We start from the raw sequence: 15633 nt of genomic DNA on the forward strand, positions 1-15633 counted from the left end.
CTCGGATAACCCCTAACAAAATAACTCGGGTAATCCCTGCCACACGGTGTGGCTTGATGCACCAAAAAAATTTTATTTGATAATATATGTTGTAACAAAATCGAGTTCAAATAAGTGAGAAAAAATAAAACAATAATTGAAAATTATAGGTCGCACTTACTCCCCCTCTCTCTTTCTCCCTCGAGCCTTCTCCTTCGTTCTTTATTATTATATCATATATTTTTTCTATGTCCTTTTCTCTCAGTCCTATTTCCTATTTATCACTCTCTTTATTTCTCTTCCAACTCCCTTGCATTTCTACAGTCCATATATCCATCGATCCGGGACGTAATAGTTTCATTTATTACAAAATACAAAAGTGAGCCAATAAATGCAAATTTCCTTTATTTTGGATTAATTGAACCAAATATCAATAAAATTAATATTCAAATAGCTCCGTTACAGCTTTTATGATGTGCTTTAAGATGAAACATTACAACAATCTCCAGAAACCTCAATTGTAAAAAGCACAAAGTGATTTAGTGAAACACCACATTCAAGTAAACAATCTGAACATATTTAAAGAATTCAGTCTGAAATATAATAGTTGGAACAACTAAGTTGTTACAAAATAATATTACAAACACAAGCTACGGGCTTAGAAGATACAAACTCATAACAAGATAGTATCAGCTATTCTGCAAAGCAGATTCTATGCACTTGTATCTCCCTACAAAAATGTATCCTAGATATTTGAACAAAAATTATTTAGAATGCCTTTCTTTTTATGTCTGTGAATTCTAATCTAAAATAACAAAATTATTTAAAATACCTTCTCTTTATATCTGTGAATTCTAACTAAAATGCCTTTGTTGCTGCACTATAGATGCATCAGTGGTAACTGCAGAACTATCATCGAGATAGTATCTTGCCATGCTTGACCAATGTGCGGGCGTACACTTCATAGTTTGGTGGCAATGATGTGTTCCTGGCTGACCATATTGACAAAGTTATTCTTATCAACTATCTTCACATGAACATTCATTCTATTTCAAATAACAAATTAAATTAGAATAAAGGGTTAAATTAAACCAACAAATCAAGAGAAAGAAAGGCAAAAGGAAATTTTAAAGTGATGGAAAGACAAAGCTCTTGTAGTTATAATCTTAGAAAGCCTATTGACGAAGAGAAAGCATTGACACTTTCGTTTCTCGTATCTATTATTAGTAAATTCTTAAATTAAAGATGCATAATCTAACAGCAAAGTCAAACTAAACTGATAAACATCAAACTAACAAAATCACACTGTAGTGGCATAACACTACACAGCTCTAAAAATCACACTCGAATATATGTGAATCACATATAATTATATTACTCATCAAAAAAGTGTCTTGTTATATGATGAAACAGCTAAGCCCTCATGTGGTCATGCCTCCTCTAACCCCAACAACAGTAATCGCAAACAATCAGAATAGGCATTGAGATGAACGAAACTTTAAATATTTTGAATTTCACATGGGAATTTCTGAATGAAAAAGGAAAATCAAGCAAAGACAATGTACTCACCGGGAATACATTGATAGCTAGGCTTGAAAAGTTGAAATACTCTTCACGTGACTTCTTAAACAAGGCACCTGGTAATTAAGGACCAAAAGATTCCTTATCGGCAAAAAATATATCAATCAAAATGAGCAACATAAATTAAGAACTCAAAGCACAAAATCAGAACCCATTAGATAAAGCCAAACTTGGGGTTCCTTCCCCTTCTTGTTAAATATCTTCACACAGTTGAAACCCATAATTTGATTTCTCAGTTTATGAAGAATCTGCTCCTGTCAAAGTATACTATATAAGGTCACAGCACACCTCTTCATGACATAGTTCCCAGGAATTAATTCATTTTGTTTTGCTATTGGCTGGATGTGGTGCAAAGACTGCAAACAAAAGCCTTTGATGGTAACTTGCAGACAAACCTCATGCTAGAATGAAATTGATTAAACTATACAAAAACTCTTCATAATTTGGCAGCGTAATCATTAATTCAACGAAACAGAATATTAATACTATTCTTTGCAAATAGCTTATCAAATTTGCGTATTTAATTTTCTGTGTTGTGGTTGCTTCTATAAATTCAGAGTTTAGATTATATATACTGTTAGTGGGTCCATGAAATTCAATATAAAATTCTTGCATGTCATCATCGATCGATCATCTCCACCTTATAGTCAATCATCATCGTAGTTCATAAAAATTTAACAAAATTAAACACACCCAACTTTTAATCCAAATTCATGATGAAAATATTACACAAAATCAATCAAAAATAAATTAATTCAGGGTATTTACAGTTTCATCAAGGCCCTCTCACGGCGCTTGCTAGGAGCATACTTTTTTACTTATATATATAGTAAACAATCAGGAATCAAATTGAATACATCTATACTTACTAAACTTCTTTACTTTCCCTTGTAGGGTTCTTCACGATCAAACAAACAATAAACCCAATCAAAAATTAATATCAATATCAGTATCGGTATCAAAAAGTTAAGATCAAACATTCGATATGAAACAAATAAACAATCCAAACATTGTCAACACTATAAGTATCATACCCCCCCCCCCCCTAAATACAAAAAGTTGTCAAGTCTAGTTGTCGACGGCATGTCAGCACTGTTGTCCATGCCTCCACAGTATGGTCCTAATTTAAGGTATGTAATAACACTAATATCAAAGCCTTGAAAATCCTAACCTCTAATTGAAGAGATGCTGCTTTCATTAATCCTTAGACTAATACCTTAAAAAATCTAAATTAAAACAAAGCATAAGCAATTTACCTAACATGTCGATCATCACTGTAAGCATCTTTTACAACAACAGATTCAGCATTCAGCTCATCACTAATCTGTTTAAACAATGAATATTAACAATGTCAGACAACAGATAATTACAGCAAGCGCAGCTAACTATGCAAAATAAACGAACCCCGAGCTGTGAGAGTCCAGTAGAAATCGAAAATAAGATAATAAAAAGCAAAGCATAACAAACTGCACAAAACTAATACTGTTAACCTCCCTTAACTTGTATAAAATATAGAGATTATCCAAACTATGGCAAATTGGCAACCACTAATAGTCAAAACTCTAAATTTCACAGATTATCACTAACAATTTGAATTTCAGAGAGAAGTCATCAAGAAATGGTATTAATTAGGGTAACAAATTATCCCAAATAGCTCTGAAAATAGTGAAAAATCAATAAAAGCCTCCCAAATGAATAGTTTGAGCATAAACTCGATAACTCGAATCAATTTTTTAAAATCATAAGGGTAACAAAATTAAAAGAAAACCCACCTCAAATTAATCATCCATTTCAATTATAACCAAATAGTATATAAATAAAAAATCTAACAGTAACCCAAACAATTCAATCAACCCCACATCAAACAATCCCTTAAACCCCTAATTCATAAATTTAATTACCCAAATCTCGAATATATAACAATTTGAGAAGAGAGATTACATTGAGGAGGTTGTTGAGGGTGATGAAAATCGGGAGGGATATTAGTAGAAGCAGCAGAAGAATGTCGAATCATAGTAGGAGGAGGAGGTGGAGGTGGGCCCCGGTGAAAGTCCATTACAGGATGTTGTTGGTGCTGCAGAGGAAGCGGCGGGTGCTGCTTGTACTACAGCAGAGGATGCATGTGTGATGGTGGTAAGTGTTGCATGTGGTGCGGTGGTGGGCCTTGCTGTGGCGGTGGTTGGTGCTGGTGTTGGTGTTGCTGCAGGTGTCGGTGTTGCTGCAGGTGTTGTTACTGCTGTGGGGGTGGTGGAGAGAGAGGGGTGGGATTAACTGATTAAGAGATGGGGATGAGATAAAATTGATAGAGAATGAAGAAATTCTAGATAAATAGAGGTAATTATCAAGTTGATGAGAGAAAAATGAGGAAAATTTTGACAATTATACCTGTAAGTTTTCGTTCGGAAAAGGGCCAAGCTGTATTTCTTCACATTCTTCTGATTGTTCAGCCACCGTCCTTGGGTTTCGCTACTGGCTGCTCCATTATTCACGATTGTAAAGCATCCCACCTAATAATCCATTTTGAAGAAATTTTAAGGCTCAAATTCATAAATTATTAACAATATCAAACATCTATACTTAGTATTTAAAAACACAAACCATCATCCTCATGATGCCACATGTAAATTAAATTTTTCACCAATGCCACATGTCATTTCATTTAATCTTTCTCATATTAAAAAAAAAATACACTAGCTTTAATTCAATACATGAATGAATGTTTTGTTCACTTTCCCCCAACTTAATATTTTCTACAATTACATTCAATTTTCACCCCTTATTCTTCTTTATAACTATTAATTTTCCAATAAAAAATATACGAGTATTATAAAATTAAAAATCATATTAAATACCTATAAACAATCCGTGCATTGCACGGGTCAGAAGACTAGTTTTGAATTAAAATTCACAAACCATGCACTTAAATCCCCCCAAAATCCCAAATACAACTACTGTAATAAAATGATTCACTATTTTCTTCTTCCGCAACTCAAACAACTCAATTGCAAATGATATTTGATGATTTATAGGAAGAAAGAAAATCTTACCTGAGAAGCTACTTCAATAGAGCAGTGAAAACCCAGATTGTGAATTTGATATTTACCTCAGAAGCTACTTCAATGGAGCAGTAAAAAACCCAAAAGCCGCTCCAATGCGAGTAATGTCGAAGAGTTATTTGTAGGCTTCCTCGACTCACGAGAAATGGAGATGGCCTTCCCCAAAAGAACGAGAGTGATAAAGGTCTTCCTTACTGCTACAAGGTTCAGGTTTCCTGGACTTAAGAGGTGAATTAGATGGGTGCATCGATGTAGAGGTCATATTCGCAGCTGCCTTGTATTGCCAAGAAATCTGTACATAAAAACAAAACATTATTAACAGAGGTAAATCAATTATCTTCCTATTCGATGAAAAAATATATCGAAAAATACATGTTAATTGCCCAATGCCCATATTATGGCGCCATAATACATCATGGCCTGCAAGTTCCACTCATAGAAGTTTAAACAGGTCAATTGGTCATACAACAAAAGTAATTGGTCATATAACAAAAGTAGGCAATTGAACTAACTAAGATCCCACCAACCATATGAGGAAAGTAACACGAGACTAAAAATAGCCTTATGAAGCTCCAACTAAATGTCAGAATAAGATATGCAGTAATGCAGAGAAAAAAAGAAAGGGGACAGTCCGCATATTTTACGTCATGTTGTACAGAGTCAAAGGGCCAGAAAAAAAGCCTGACAACATAATTTGCAATCTCTTCTATTTCATACTCTACAAAGGCAAAACCCTTAGGTTTATCTATTCTCTATCACGCGGAATGTATAAATCAAATACTCGCCCTGCTTGGATCCTATCAGTAACTCTCTCGTCCAAATTACCTGTGTGCAGTCATCTGGCTTCACAGGCTTGTAGAGATCACCCTGAAACAATAAATAATACAGGTAAAAAAAAGAAGGTATAAGTTTGTTTAAAGGAAAACAAGTGGCTCAATCTGATTAAAGAGAGCTTACATCAATAATAGGAGGCGGGCCCTTGAGACCAACTTTCAAGTGATTCTTCTTAATCTCACAAGAGATGGACCTTGAATTTGTCCCAGGTGGAACGGGTACGCTTACAGTAACTTCTGGCAGGGGCTGTACCCATGAGTAGTTCTCCAAGTCTTGACCATTTCCTTTGTTCGGTTCTGCACCAATGTACTTCAAAGAGTAAATAAGAAAGGTTGATTGAAAAAACATATCAACTCCTAACAAAAACACAAAGAAAATTTCCTCACTTCCACCTATGACTTTTGTATCCACGTTAAATCCGTGTGCTCTTGTAAAGATCAATGTATAAAATTTTGACCAAACAATTCAAACAAAACCTAAAAAAACTGACATATGCAATGAAAATTCCAAAAACATGCAATTAAAACCCTATATTAAGACTATTAATTAGCTCAATAATCCATCTTAGAAGAACTCTACATTGACTAAACTGAAAAAGAAAACTAAGAACCCTAGACTGTGAATTTGATATTCGATGATTGAAAACAAACTCACTCATCCGACCTGGTTCAATGCATAGATTCATAAATTCAGATACTTTTTCGAGTCGAAAACTCATTCTTAAGCGCCTTAAAATGTCTCTTTCTTACCACATATCCACTTAACCCAGGATTTAAAAGCTGTTTTGTGAAACAAGATGAGCCAATATATGACTTGCCAGTTGCCATTCAAATAAAATCCAAACTTTCTACACAAATTGGGGGTTAATATGAAGAAATCAACAAAACTAATTCAGTTGAAAAAAAAAACACAAACCCAAAACAAAGCTTGCAACTTTCACACATTTCTATGTACCAAAAACCTTCAAAAAAAAAATCCCAAAATTAATAGATGGCACAAGTTGGACCGAAAAGAAACACAAATTGATAACTCGAAACCCTAAATAAGCGAAAACCCCAAATTGACTATACATAATTTAACAGTATAACCCAAATAACCAAGTATAAACCAATCAATCAAAAGAAAATGCAAAATCAAAAGCCACATTTCACCAAAAAAAAATCTCAAATCATCAAAACATAAAACCCAATAATTTGAATATCAAATTCCCGATGCAATCAACATAACCAGCTCCAAATCCAATAAAAATAAAATCAACAAAATTTAGAATCAATTTGAAACAATCCAAACCAAAATAACCTGAAAAAGGAGGGAGATCAATGACCACGTTTCTGGGCATGCTCAAGATAACGACGTTCCTCGGGAAGAACCAAAGCAAACATGTTAACTGTCGATTCCTTTGGCGAACGATTCCTTAAGGTAGGAGAAAGATAGCATAGGCTTTACCTTGTCGGGAGCTTCCTTCACTGTAACACCTCGAAGCTCGTTGTTGAATCTACGCAACGCCATTGTTGTTCGATGAGAGAGAAGGAGAGAGAACTTGGGGATCGAATTTGATGATAACCCTATGTTTAAAGATTGAATAACCCTGGAGAAATTGATCACCAGCAAGCAGAAAGTAATCAAGAGCCAACAAAACACCACCTAAGCATATTGGCAGAGAGACGAATGAGAGCCAACATATCACCATCAGCAAAAATAAGGGCAACGTTGTAATTGTACTTTTTGAGGGGCAAAAGGGTCACCACACTATTACGAAGAGATTTTCAACTTGCCAACTTCTCACGTTTAATAGTTATATAGATATAGATATAGATTACGTTTGGTATGAAAAAGATTTTGAAAGTATACATGATAAGAATATATATTTTGGGAGTGACTAATTTTGTTGGAAATCACATGTTTGCTTTTATTTATTTATTTTTTTTATAACACATGTTTGCTTTTAACATAGGTAAATATTTTGATAAATGAAATAGTTTTTTGTAAGGATATATAAATATTTTGGTAAATGGGAACATTTGCATTGGAAATTGGTACTCCGTAGTATGAAGGTACGTATATTGGGAGTGGAAAATATGGGGGTAAATTTGAGTATTTAAATTTAGGAAAAAATATGAATATAACCATAGGTAAGAGATGAGACGCCTAAAATACAATACTTATACATTAAAAAGTGACGAAGGGAATAATATCTTAGAAAAACTATTGTACAGACCGAAGACAATATGGATTATGAAATATTTATTTCATGAAATTAATCAATCATGTAGGTGTCGTAAGCATCAAACTACTTTTAGTACATGTGAATGTGTTTGGCAATCGTATAAAAATTTGGAACTGATATTGAAATGAAAGAGACAAGGGACAAAGTAAGGGGTCCCCAACAAGTTTTTAAAAAACTTGCAAATTGTTCATGGATCCCTATCCCTACCTATTAAAAAGAAGAAACTTGTCAAATATGAAAGGAATAGTGATGTGAGTCTAAAGTCAATGAAAATATTGTTCATATGGTTGGCAGAATTTTAGAGTTTGAGTATCTTGCATTTGATTGTAATTTCATTTCATCACAAATTATTGTATGCGGCTTGCTATACCGTGCGGCAGGGGTTACCCGAGTTTTTCAGTCATGGGTTACTTGAGTTTCTCAGTCCGGGGTGTGTAGACACCCATTTATGTCTCCCCAAAACCAAACCCAGTGATGAGTACCTTTCACGTCGAATCATAATCGAATGAAGTGAAAGTGTGGAAAGTCTAGTGTTGTGGTCAGTTTTTATTTCTTTTCTTTCTCTCTGTTTTTGAAAACCTATTTTAAGAAAACAGCCAATCCAGTTTGGTTTGGTCCATGGCAAAGGTCCAATAATAGTGTAGTTGGGTCGGGTTCGAAAAGAGCTTTCCAACGATATATTATAAGCCCAATTCCTATGAATAATGAGGGAGTTATGGCCAAATTACTAAGCTGGGCCTGGTTTGAGCCTTATATGCGACCCAATGATCTAGAGGAGGGCCTAACATTGATTTATCATTCCTAATGCAATTAGAATTCATTATAGTCTTCTAGATTCTTTTAGAAGGTTCTTTTCATTCCTAATTTAATTAGCATTGATAAATTGACTTTAGTTGTCTTTTTAGAGTTTTAATCAGAATAAAAGAAGTGTTTTTAAGGAAAATACGGTTTTTCCCTCCTGTACGGATAAAATTTATCAAATTAAGAAAACGCATGGAAAATGTTTTCTAGCGTCTGACGGCAGGACCAGCGCCTGGCGCCAGGATTGGCGTCTGACGCTAGCCCTGGCGTCTGGCGCTAGAGTCTAGCGTTTTGCGCCAATTTGTTTTATTCTTTTCGAAACTCTGATTCGTTTTTTATCCATCTGGCTGATTTTATCTATAAATAGCCTCCTAAAACCTCCGTTTTCAATCATCAACTCTCTAGTTTTCAATTCTAATACTCTATTCAAGATTCTCTTAATCTCTCTATCTCTTTTCTAAACTAGCCTTTTACAAACACAATTCCTCATACATTAGCACTAGACACACCTAGCATAATTCGAAGTTGCCTTTCGCCCTAGACGTGAAAGGTTTGATATTTTTGAGGGTTTGGTCCCAAATCTAGTCTAAACTTTCGTAGTCTCTATTTCAATTATTTAATTTAATTGTTTAATTTATATTTTCCTTGAAATTACTAACGCGTGTATTTTGTTATTAGAAAGAGGTACGAGGCATCCAAGTAAGTACTTTAATTGATTTATTGATATTATGATATAGAAATCATGTCTAGATGGTTATTTTGATTCCTAGTATCATGTTAGGATGCTTGATGTTTTGAATAACAACAATGATTCCTAGTATCATGTTTAGGGTAATAACTATAATTTCTAATATCAAATATGACAATTGTGATTCCTGCGATGCTTCCTATTTTCTTTTCCTAATATTCATGATAGTATCATGTTAGGGTTAAAGCTTTGATTTTTATTGTTTAGTGACATGCTAGGGTTTGTTATTAATCTTGTTAGTATCATGTCTAGGATCTTGCTATTATTATGCTTTAACATGACTATGTTAATTATGATTAATTTTATTATTTTAATTATCATAATTATTATTTATGATTATTATTATGTCGCTTGATATTTATTGTTATTGCTTGATCACGCCTTTTGTGCATGTTTAAAGGGAATTTGTACTTGTAATCACGCTTAATAAGATAATTAATAATCTTGTTTAGGGTTAATATGATTATAATTCAAGTGATCACCAATAATAGATTTATTTGTGCATTTAATATTCAACCAACATAGATTAAACAGGTGTAGACACCCATTTGTGTCTCCCCAAAACCAAACCCAGTGATGAGTACCTTTCGCGTCGAATCATAATCGAATGCAGTGAAAGTGTGGAAAGTTTAGTGTTGCGGATAGTTTTAATTTATTTTCTCTTCTCTCTGTTTTTGAAAACTTATTTTAAGAAAATATCCAATCCAGTTTGGTTGGTCCATGATATGGGTCCAATAGTAATGTAGTTGGATGGGGCTTGACAAAAGCTTTCCAACAATATATTATAAGCCCAATTCCGATGAATATTGAGGAAGTTATGGCCAATTTACTGAACTGGGCCCGGTTTGAGCCTTATATGCGGCCCAATGATCTAGGGGAGGGCCTAATATGGATTTATCATTCCTAATGCAATTAGGAATGGTTTTAGTCTTCTAGATTCTTCTAGAAGGTTCTTTTCATTCCTAATTCAATTAGCATTGATAAATTGACTTTTGTTGACTTTTCAGAGTTTTAATTAAAATCAAAGAGCATTTTTGAGGAAAATACGATTTTATCCTCCTGTACGACAATTTTTATCTGATTTTAAGAAAACGCGTAATTTTCCAGATCAGCGCCAAACGCTAGTTGTAGCGCCTGGCGCCTGGCGCCAGCTTTGGCCCTGGCGCTGATGTTGGCGCTTGGCGCCAACAGCCAGCGTTGGCGCTGGTTCAGTTTTACGTGTGTCAGAACTCTGTTTTGATATTTTATCTTTTTGGCTGATTTTCTCTATAAATAACGTCGTAAAAACTCCGTTTTCATTCATCAATTCTTATTCTTTCTAATATTCACCAACTCTTATCAAGAAAATCTTGATTACTCTCTCTCTCTTTTTCTAAACTAGCTTCTCTCAAATACAAAATTCCGCATTCATTAGATCTAGATACACCTAGCCATATTCGAAGTTGTCTTCGCCCTAGACGTGAAGGTTTAGTTTCTGAGGGTTTGGTCCCAAATCTCTCTTTCAATTATTTAATTTAATTATTTTGTTTTATTATTTTCCTTGAAGTTACTAACGTGTGTATTTTGTTATTAGAAAGAGGTATGAGGGCATCGAAGTAAGTATTTTGATGGTTTTTATTGATGTTATGATATAGAGTTCATCTTAGATTGTTATTTTGATTCCTACTATCATGTCTAGGGTAATTTTTATATCAAGTATGATTGTTATGATGCTTCCTATGTTCTTCCTAATAGTTATGATTGTTAGTATCATGTTATGGCTAAAGATTTGATTTTTATTGCTTAGTGACATGTTAGGGTTTGTTATTAATCTTGTTAGTATCATGCATAGGATCTTGCTATTATTATGCTTTAACGTTGATATGATTATTTTAATTATGATTTTATGATTTTAATATTTATTTAATTGTTATTGTGATGATTATTATTTTAATTATTATTCATGATTATCATGATTATTATGATTATGATTATAATTATTATGATGATTATAATTATTATGATTATTATTATGTTGCTTGATGATATATATTGTTATTGGTTGATCACGCCTTTTATGCATGTTTAAAGGGAATTTTGTATTTGTAATCACGTTTAATAAGATAATTAATAATCTTGTTTAGGGTTAATTGTGATTATAATTCAAGTGATCGCCAATAATAGTTTTAATTGTGCATTAATATTCAACCAACATATATAAACAGGTTTAGGGTTAATCCTATTGATTGTATGTTAGTCAGAAAGCGCACATGAATACGACACTACTACATTTTTGACTAAATGCAACAGCTAATGACAGGCTAATGCAACGCCATTTGTATTGCCGTTGCAATAGATTAGGCTAATGCAACAAATCTTTCTTTTTAACTTCACTAAGTAGAGCTAATACAACGGCTGTTGAGAACCGTGGCGTTAGATCAATTAATGTGAGGGGTAAATGGCTACTGCAACGACACACCCAAAAAAAAAATTAACGCCCTTAAAATTCCCTCTAATCTTTTTCCCAAAATTTAGAACGCCTTATACTCTGATCCAGCCCTTATACCCCTTTTTATTACTATTCCTTTTTTCTTTTCAGGTTCTTCCAAAAAAAAAAAAAAAAACCCCAGAATTTCTCTCTGCCCCTCTCTCTCTCCTCAAAATCTATGGCAATTCTATACAATCCTCAACAACCACCGTAGAAGAATCGACTCTAAAACCGTAATCTTCAACTCTCGATCCTTTTAGTTTGCTAGGGTTTCTTCAATCAGCCATTGATTTCGTCACCAAAGAGACGGATTTTTTCGGCGAAACTCTGAGAAAGGAGGTTGTTTGTTCACTTGAGAATGTGTGGGAGATGCTTCAGGTAAAGGTAGATGAGAAGGAGTACATTTTTATCGTAGTTGTTGCATCTGCTTTAAAACCCAGATCTTAAAACCACCAACAATGGCGTCGGCTAATCTAGAAATGACGCAACCACCACCTGCACCACCACCGTGGTCAAACACCGACCTCTTTGGCGACCCAATCTACGATTTAACCCAGATCTTCAAGAATGACCTCTTTCTCCCTCCTGATTTCGACTTCAAAGTTCGTACCCTTCGACACTCTTCTCCAAGATTTCATTTTCTATTTCTTCTGCCGTCTACATTCGTCGCAATGGTATTCCTCTCAATCTCTCTATTCTCATTCATCAATGATAATCTAGTTTAGATTAATTTATTGTGTATGAATCTGATTTATTTGACATATGTTTAGATTGATTTGTTTGATTTTTTGTTGCTTGAAATGTTAGTTTACAATTTTGAGTTTATTGTGAAATTTGCATTTTAAAAACTCCAAATCAGTACTATTTTATGCGCTTTTTGTTTTTTTGATCTGATGAGTAGTCGATTTTTTCATTTTAATGCTGATTATTAGCGTAGTTTGTTAGCTTTTGAGGTTGATATCAATTGTTTTCTAGGGTTTATGAAACATCTGTTTGTAATCTGTAAGATTTGCTAGCTTTTGAGGTTCATATTAATTGTTATCTAGGGTTTATGAAACATCTATTTGTAATCTGTAATCTTTGATAGTGATTTTAGTTTAGTATATAGGAATTGTTGCCGGCACACTCAGATTTATCAAACATTGGGCATTGAAAGATAACTTATGCGTATAAAATAAAATTGTGAATTTGCTTCATTTACTGGTATAAGCAATGAGTGAATTGAATGCTTGGAACTTTGTATAGTGTCAAAATTTGAGGGTGTTAAAGTTGCTTTTTTTTGTTTTAATTTTGGTATTTATTGGTCTAGAATGTGCGATGATTATGCTTAGCTTTTGCTTAACAAATTTTTGACTTATACCTGTTTATGTAAACATGCCAAGAGAACCAAGAAGGTTGGTATTGTCGAAAAATACGGTGAGTATTTTCAATTTTGTTTGAATGTAATCTTATTGTATTTCAATTATGTTACATTGCATGAAGTAATTCTTAGATTATGAATAGAAGGAATGACATGATTTTTAATGGAAAAGACACTTACCACCCTGTGATTATTGAGCGAGTTTACAGACTTGCCTCTGATTGTGGCCTCTATGCACAAAAGATTTATGGTGGTGCCAAGACAGCTACCTGTAGAAGCTTGAAGAAATGGGTTCTCCCACACGAGGGAACGAATAAACTCAACTGCGATGCCTCACTGAACGTTGAGGGGTGGGTGGGGCTTGGTGTTGTTGCAAGAGACTGGCAGGGGGAGGTGTTGTTCACTGCTTCCAGGCGCACCAGAGCTTACTATCCCCCTGTTATGGCAGAAAGCAAAGCTGCTGCTATGGCAGTCAGATTAGCCAAACGCTTTGGCTTGAAGGATGTTATTCTAGAAGCAAACTGTCAAGTCCTTATCTCCAGATTATCAAAGGCCTCGGTTTACCTCACTGATCTTGATTCTATTTTAGATGATATATTGTCTTCTTGTGTTGATTTTAATTCTGTTTTGTGGTTCCATGTTGAGCGAGATGGGAATAAGGTTACCCATATCTTAGCTTGTTTTGCCTTACGATTTTGAACAAGTTTGGGAGAACCTTTGTCCCATTACGGGTATTTTTTTTTAAAGGTAATGAATTATGACCATAATATGATTGATTTAGGTTGTTTAGTGCTGATTATGTTCATAGAAATCATTCTAGATGACTGCATATGATAATCTTTGTTTAGAACAGCTTTGTATATGATTAGAGATGGGTAATTTGAAGTTCAATACATGTGGTATCAGCCATCAGGATTTTATTTTTGTTTGCTGTTATGTTGGGTTAGTAGATTGAAAGTGTATGTATGGGTGTATCTGATCAATTGATGCTTATTGTTGCATTGTTCAGGTACCCTTTATGGTGCTAGTCTGCGTAAGCAGATTAAGGAGATGGAAGTAAGTCAGCACAACAAGTAATTCTACAAGTTCTGAATATGGGGAAGAAAGGAGCATAACCCCTAGCCTGGAAAGCAGAATGCCTGAATTGATCGTATCACAACAAGACTTAATAAGACACGACACAAATATTTAATTTTGATACTTTTTTCATAGTTTAATTAGAGACATATTGTATAATTTTGTAATTTTCCCTAAGGGTAACAAACTAACAATGTACAATTCTACAATTTATATTAATAAAGTTTGGATTTGATTATTATTTTTATTATTATTGTTAATGTTATTGTTATTATTATTATTATTATTATTATTATGATTATTATTATTATTAATTCTTGTTGAAAACTATTATAATTATTGTTATAGCCGTTGCGTTAGCACTTTGCCCGTGGTGTTAGCTACATATTGCCATCGCATTAGCTAAATATGGCTACTGCAACGGCCATAAGGGTGCCGTGGCAATAGATGATAGCTATTGCAACGGCTATAAGCTTGCCGTTGTGTTAGGTAATTTTACCGTTGCATTAGACCTACTGCAACGCCAGCAGATGCTACGGTACATGGCCGTTGCAATAGGCATAATGCCACGGATTTTGACGCCTAATGCAACGGATTTGAGGGTTGCAATAGGTTAAAAATGTAGTAGTGCGATCAGAATAAAGTAGAGGCCTATTATTAGGGCAGGTTCAATCTCTTTTAGGTTGGATTTGTACCTTCATCCCCGAACCCTTATTTGGTTCAAGACCTTATGGAGTTGACGATTTCTTGGATCGTTAAGGGGTGTAACCTTCACCCTGTGAACGGTTTACAAGTTCCTAAAACTTGTTGGCGACTCTTTTGCTTTATCTTCTTCCCTTTTGGACGCCACCGTACTTTAGTGTATGATCACAGTGGGGTTCAAGCTAGGAGGATTAACGCTTGAAATTATTCACTACAGTTTTTTGGCGACTCCTCTGGGGAGGATTTCTATTTTAATTCCTGAATTTGTTTTGGCAATGATTTAGAATGAGTGGATGAGACTCGAAACGTTCTAAGTATTTAATGTGCGTAATTTTGATTAACATTATTGTCATATGCATAAAAAAGATCTCATTGGAAAGACCATCCGTAATGAGTTATAAACATAGGATTTTACACGTAGGAAATTTGAGAAATATCTTTCACAACTAGGACCGAAATAACACTGCGCGAAACTGGAAAATTTTATCGGGCTTAGAAAGCTGCTGAGGTATGTAGGAATTAGCGCCAGAGGCCAGAGAATTGGCGCCAGAATTTTAACTGTAGCGCCAGACGCTACAGCTAAAACCTGACGCTAGTCTCTGTTTGTTGGCGCCAAATTCTTCCAATACCGAGCCAGAAATATGCGTTCTAATTTCGACCAGTTTTTCGTATTGTTTGCTTGATCCTACTTCCTGGTTAAGTTTTTCTCACTTTTCTGAAACCCATATGTGTTCTACATATGGACATAACCGTCTGGGAATTCATGCTCCATCTACCTGATTGAACGCTCTGAGCAACAAA

General features: G+C 34.4%; 2 protein-coding genes across 21 annotated transcripts; one reads left to right on the plus strand and one right to left on the minus strand.

The window, feature by feature from the left end:
• Nucleotides 1–540: 540 nt before the first annotated feature.
• LOC110691173 (protein BOBBER 1-like) lies at nt 541–7075 on the minus strand. 15 transcript variants are annotated; one of them, XR_002505229.1, is made up of 9 exons: nt 6750–7075; nt 5574–5746; nt 5442–5483; nt 4664–4908; nt 3946–4067; nt 3502–3831; nt 2817–2884; nt 1549–1916; nt 541–967 (listed from the first exon to the last, which is right to left on the minus strand). XR_002505229.1 is itself a non-coding variant. In XM_021868090.1 (4 exons), exons 1-4 carry the CDS (start codon nt 6787–6789, stop codon nt 4753–4755), a joined length of 411 nt encoding a protein of 136 aa, XP_021723782.1. In that variant the 5' UTR covers nt 6790–7068; the 3' UTR covers nt 4109–4752. The 15 variants fall into 15 exon arrangements, 1 of the variants encoding a protein (XP_021723782.1); XR_002505223.1 differs by having other exon boundaries at nt 541–971; XR_002505224.1 differs by having other exon boundaries at nt 541–971; nt 1549–1641; nt 6750–7072.
• A 4413-nt stretch (nt 7076–11488) lies between these two features.
• LOC110691174 lies at nt 11489–14365 on the plus strand. Of its 6 annotated transcripts, none has more exons than XM_021868096.1 (3): nt 11510–12367; nt 13076–13109; nt 14063–14365. In XM_021868096.1, exons 1-3 carry the CDS (start codon nt 12152–12154, stop codon nt 14128–14130), a joined length of 318 nt encoding a protein of 105 aa, XP_021723788.1. In that variant the 5' UTR covers nt 11510–12151; the 3' UTR covers nt 14131–14365. The 6 variants fall into 6 exon arrangements, 3 of the variants coding, with proteins under 3 accessions (XP_021723784.1, XP_021723788.1, XP_021723785.1); XR_002505235.1 differs by having other exon boundaries at nt 11511–12367; nt 13263–14365; XM_021868093.1 differs by having other exon boundaries at nt 11511–12367; nt 13070–13109.
• The last annotated feature ends 1268 nt before the right edge of the window (nt 14366–15633 follow it).

Source organism: Chenopodium quinoa, unplaced genomic scaffold, assembly GCF_001683475.1.
Source record: "Chenopodium quinoa cultivar QQ74 unplaced genomic scaffold, ASM168347v1, whole genome shotgun sequence".
Classification (NCBI taxonomy): Eukaryota; Viridiplantae; Streptophyta; class Magnoliopsida; order Caryophyllales; family Amaranthaceae; genus Chenopodium; species Chenopodium quinoa.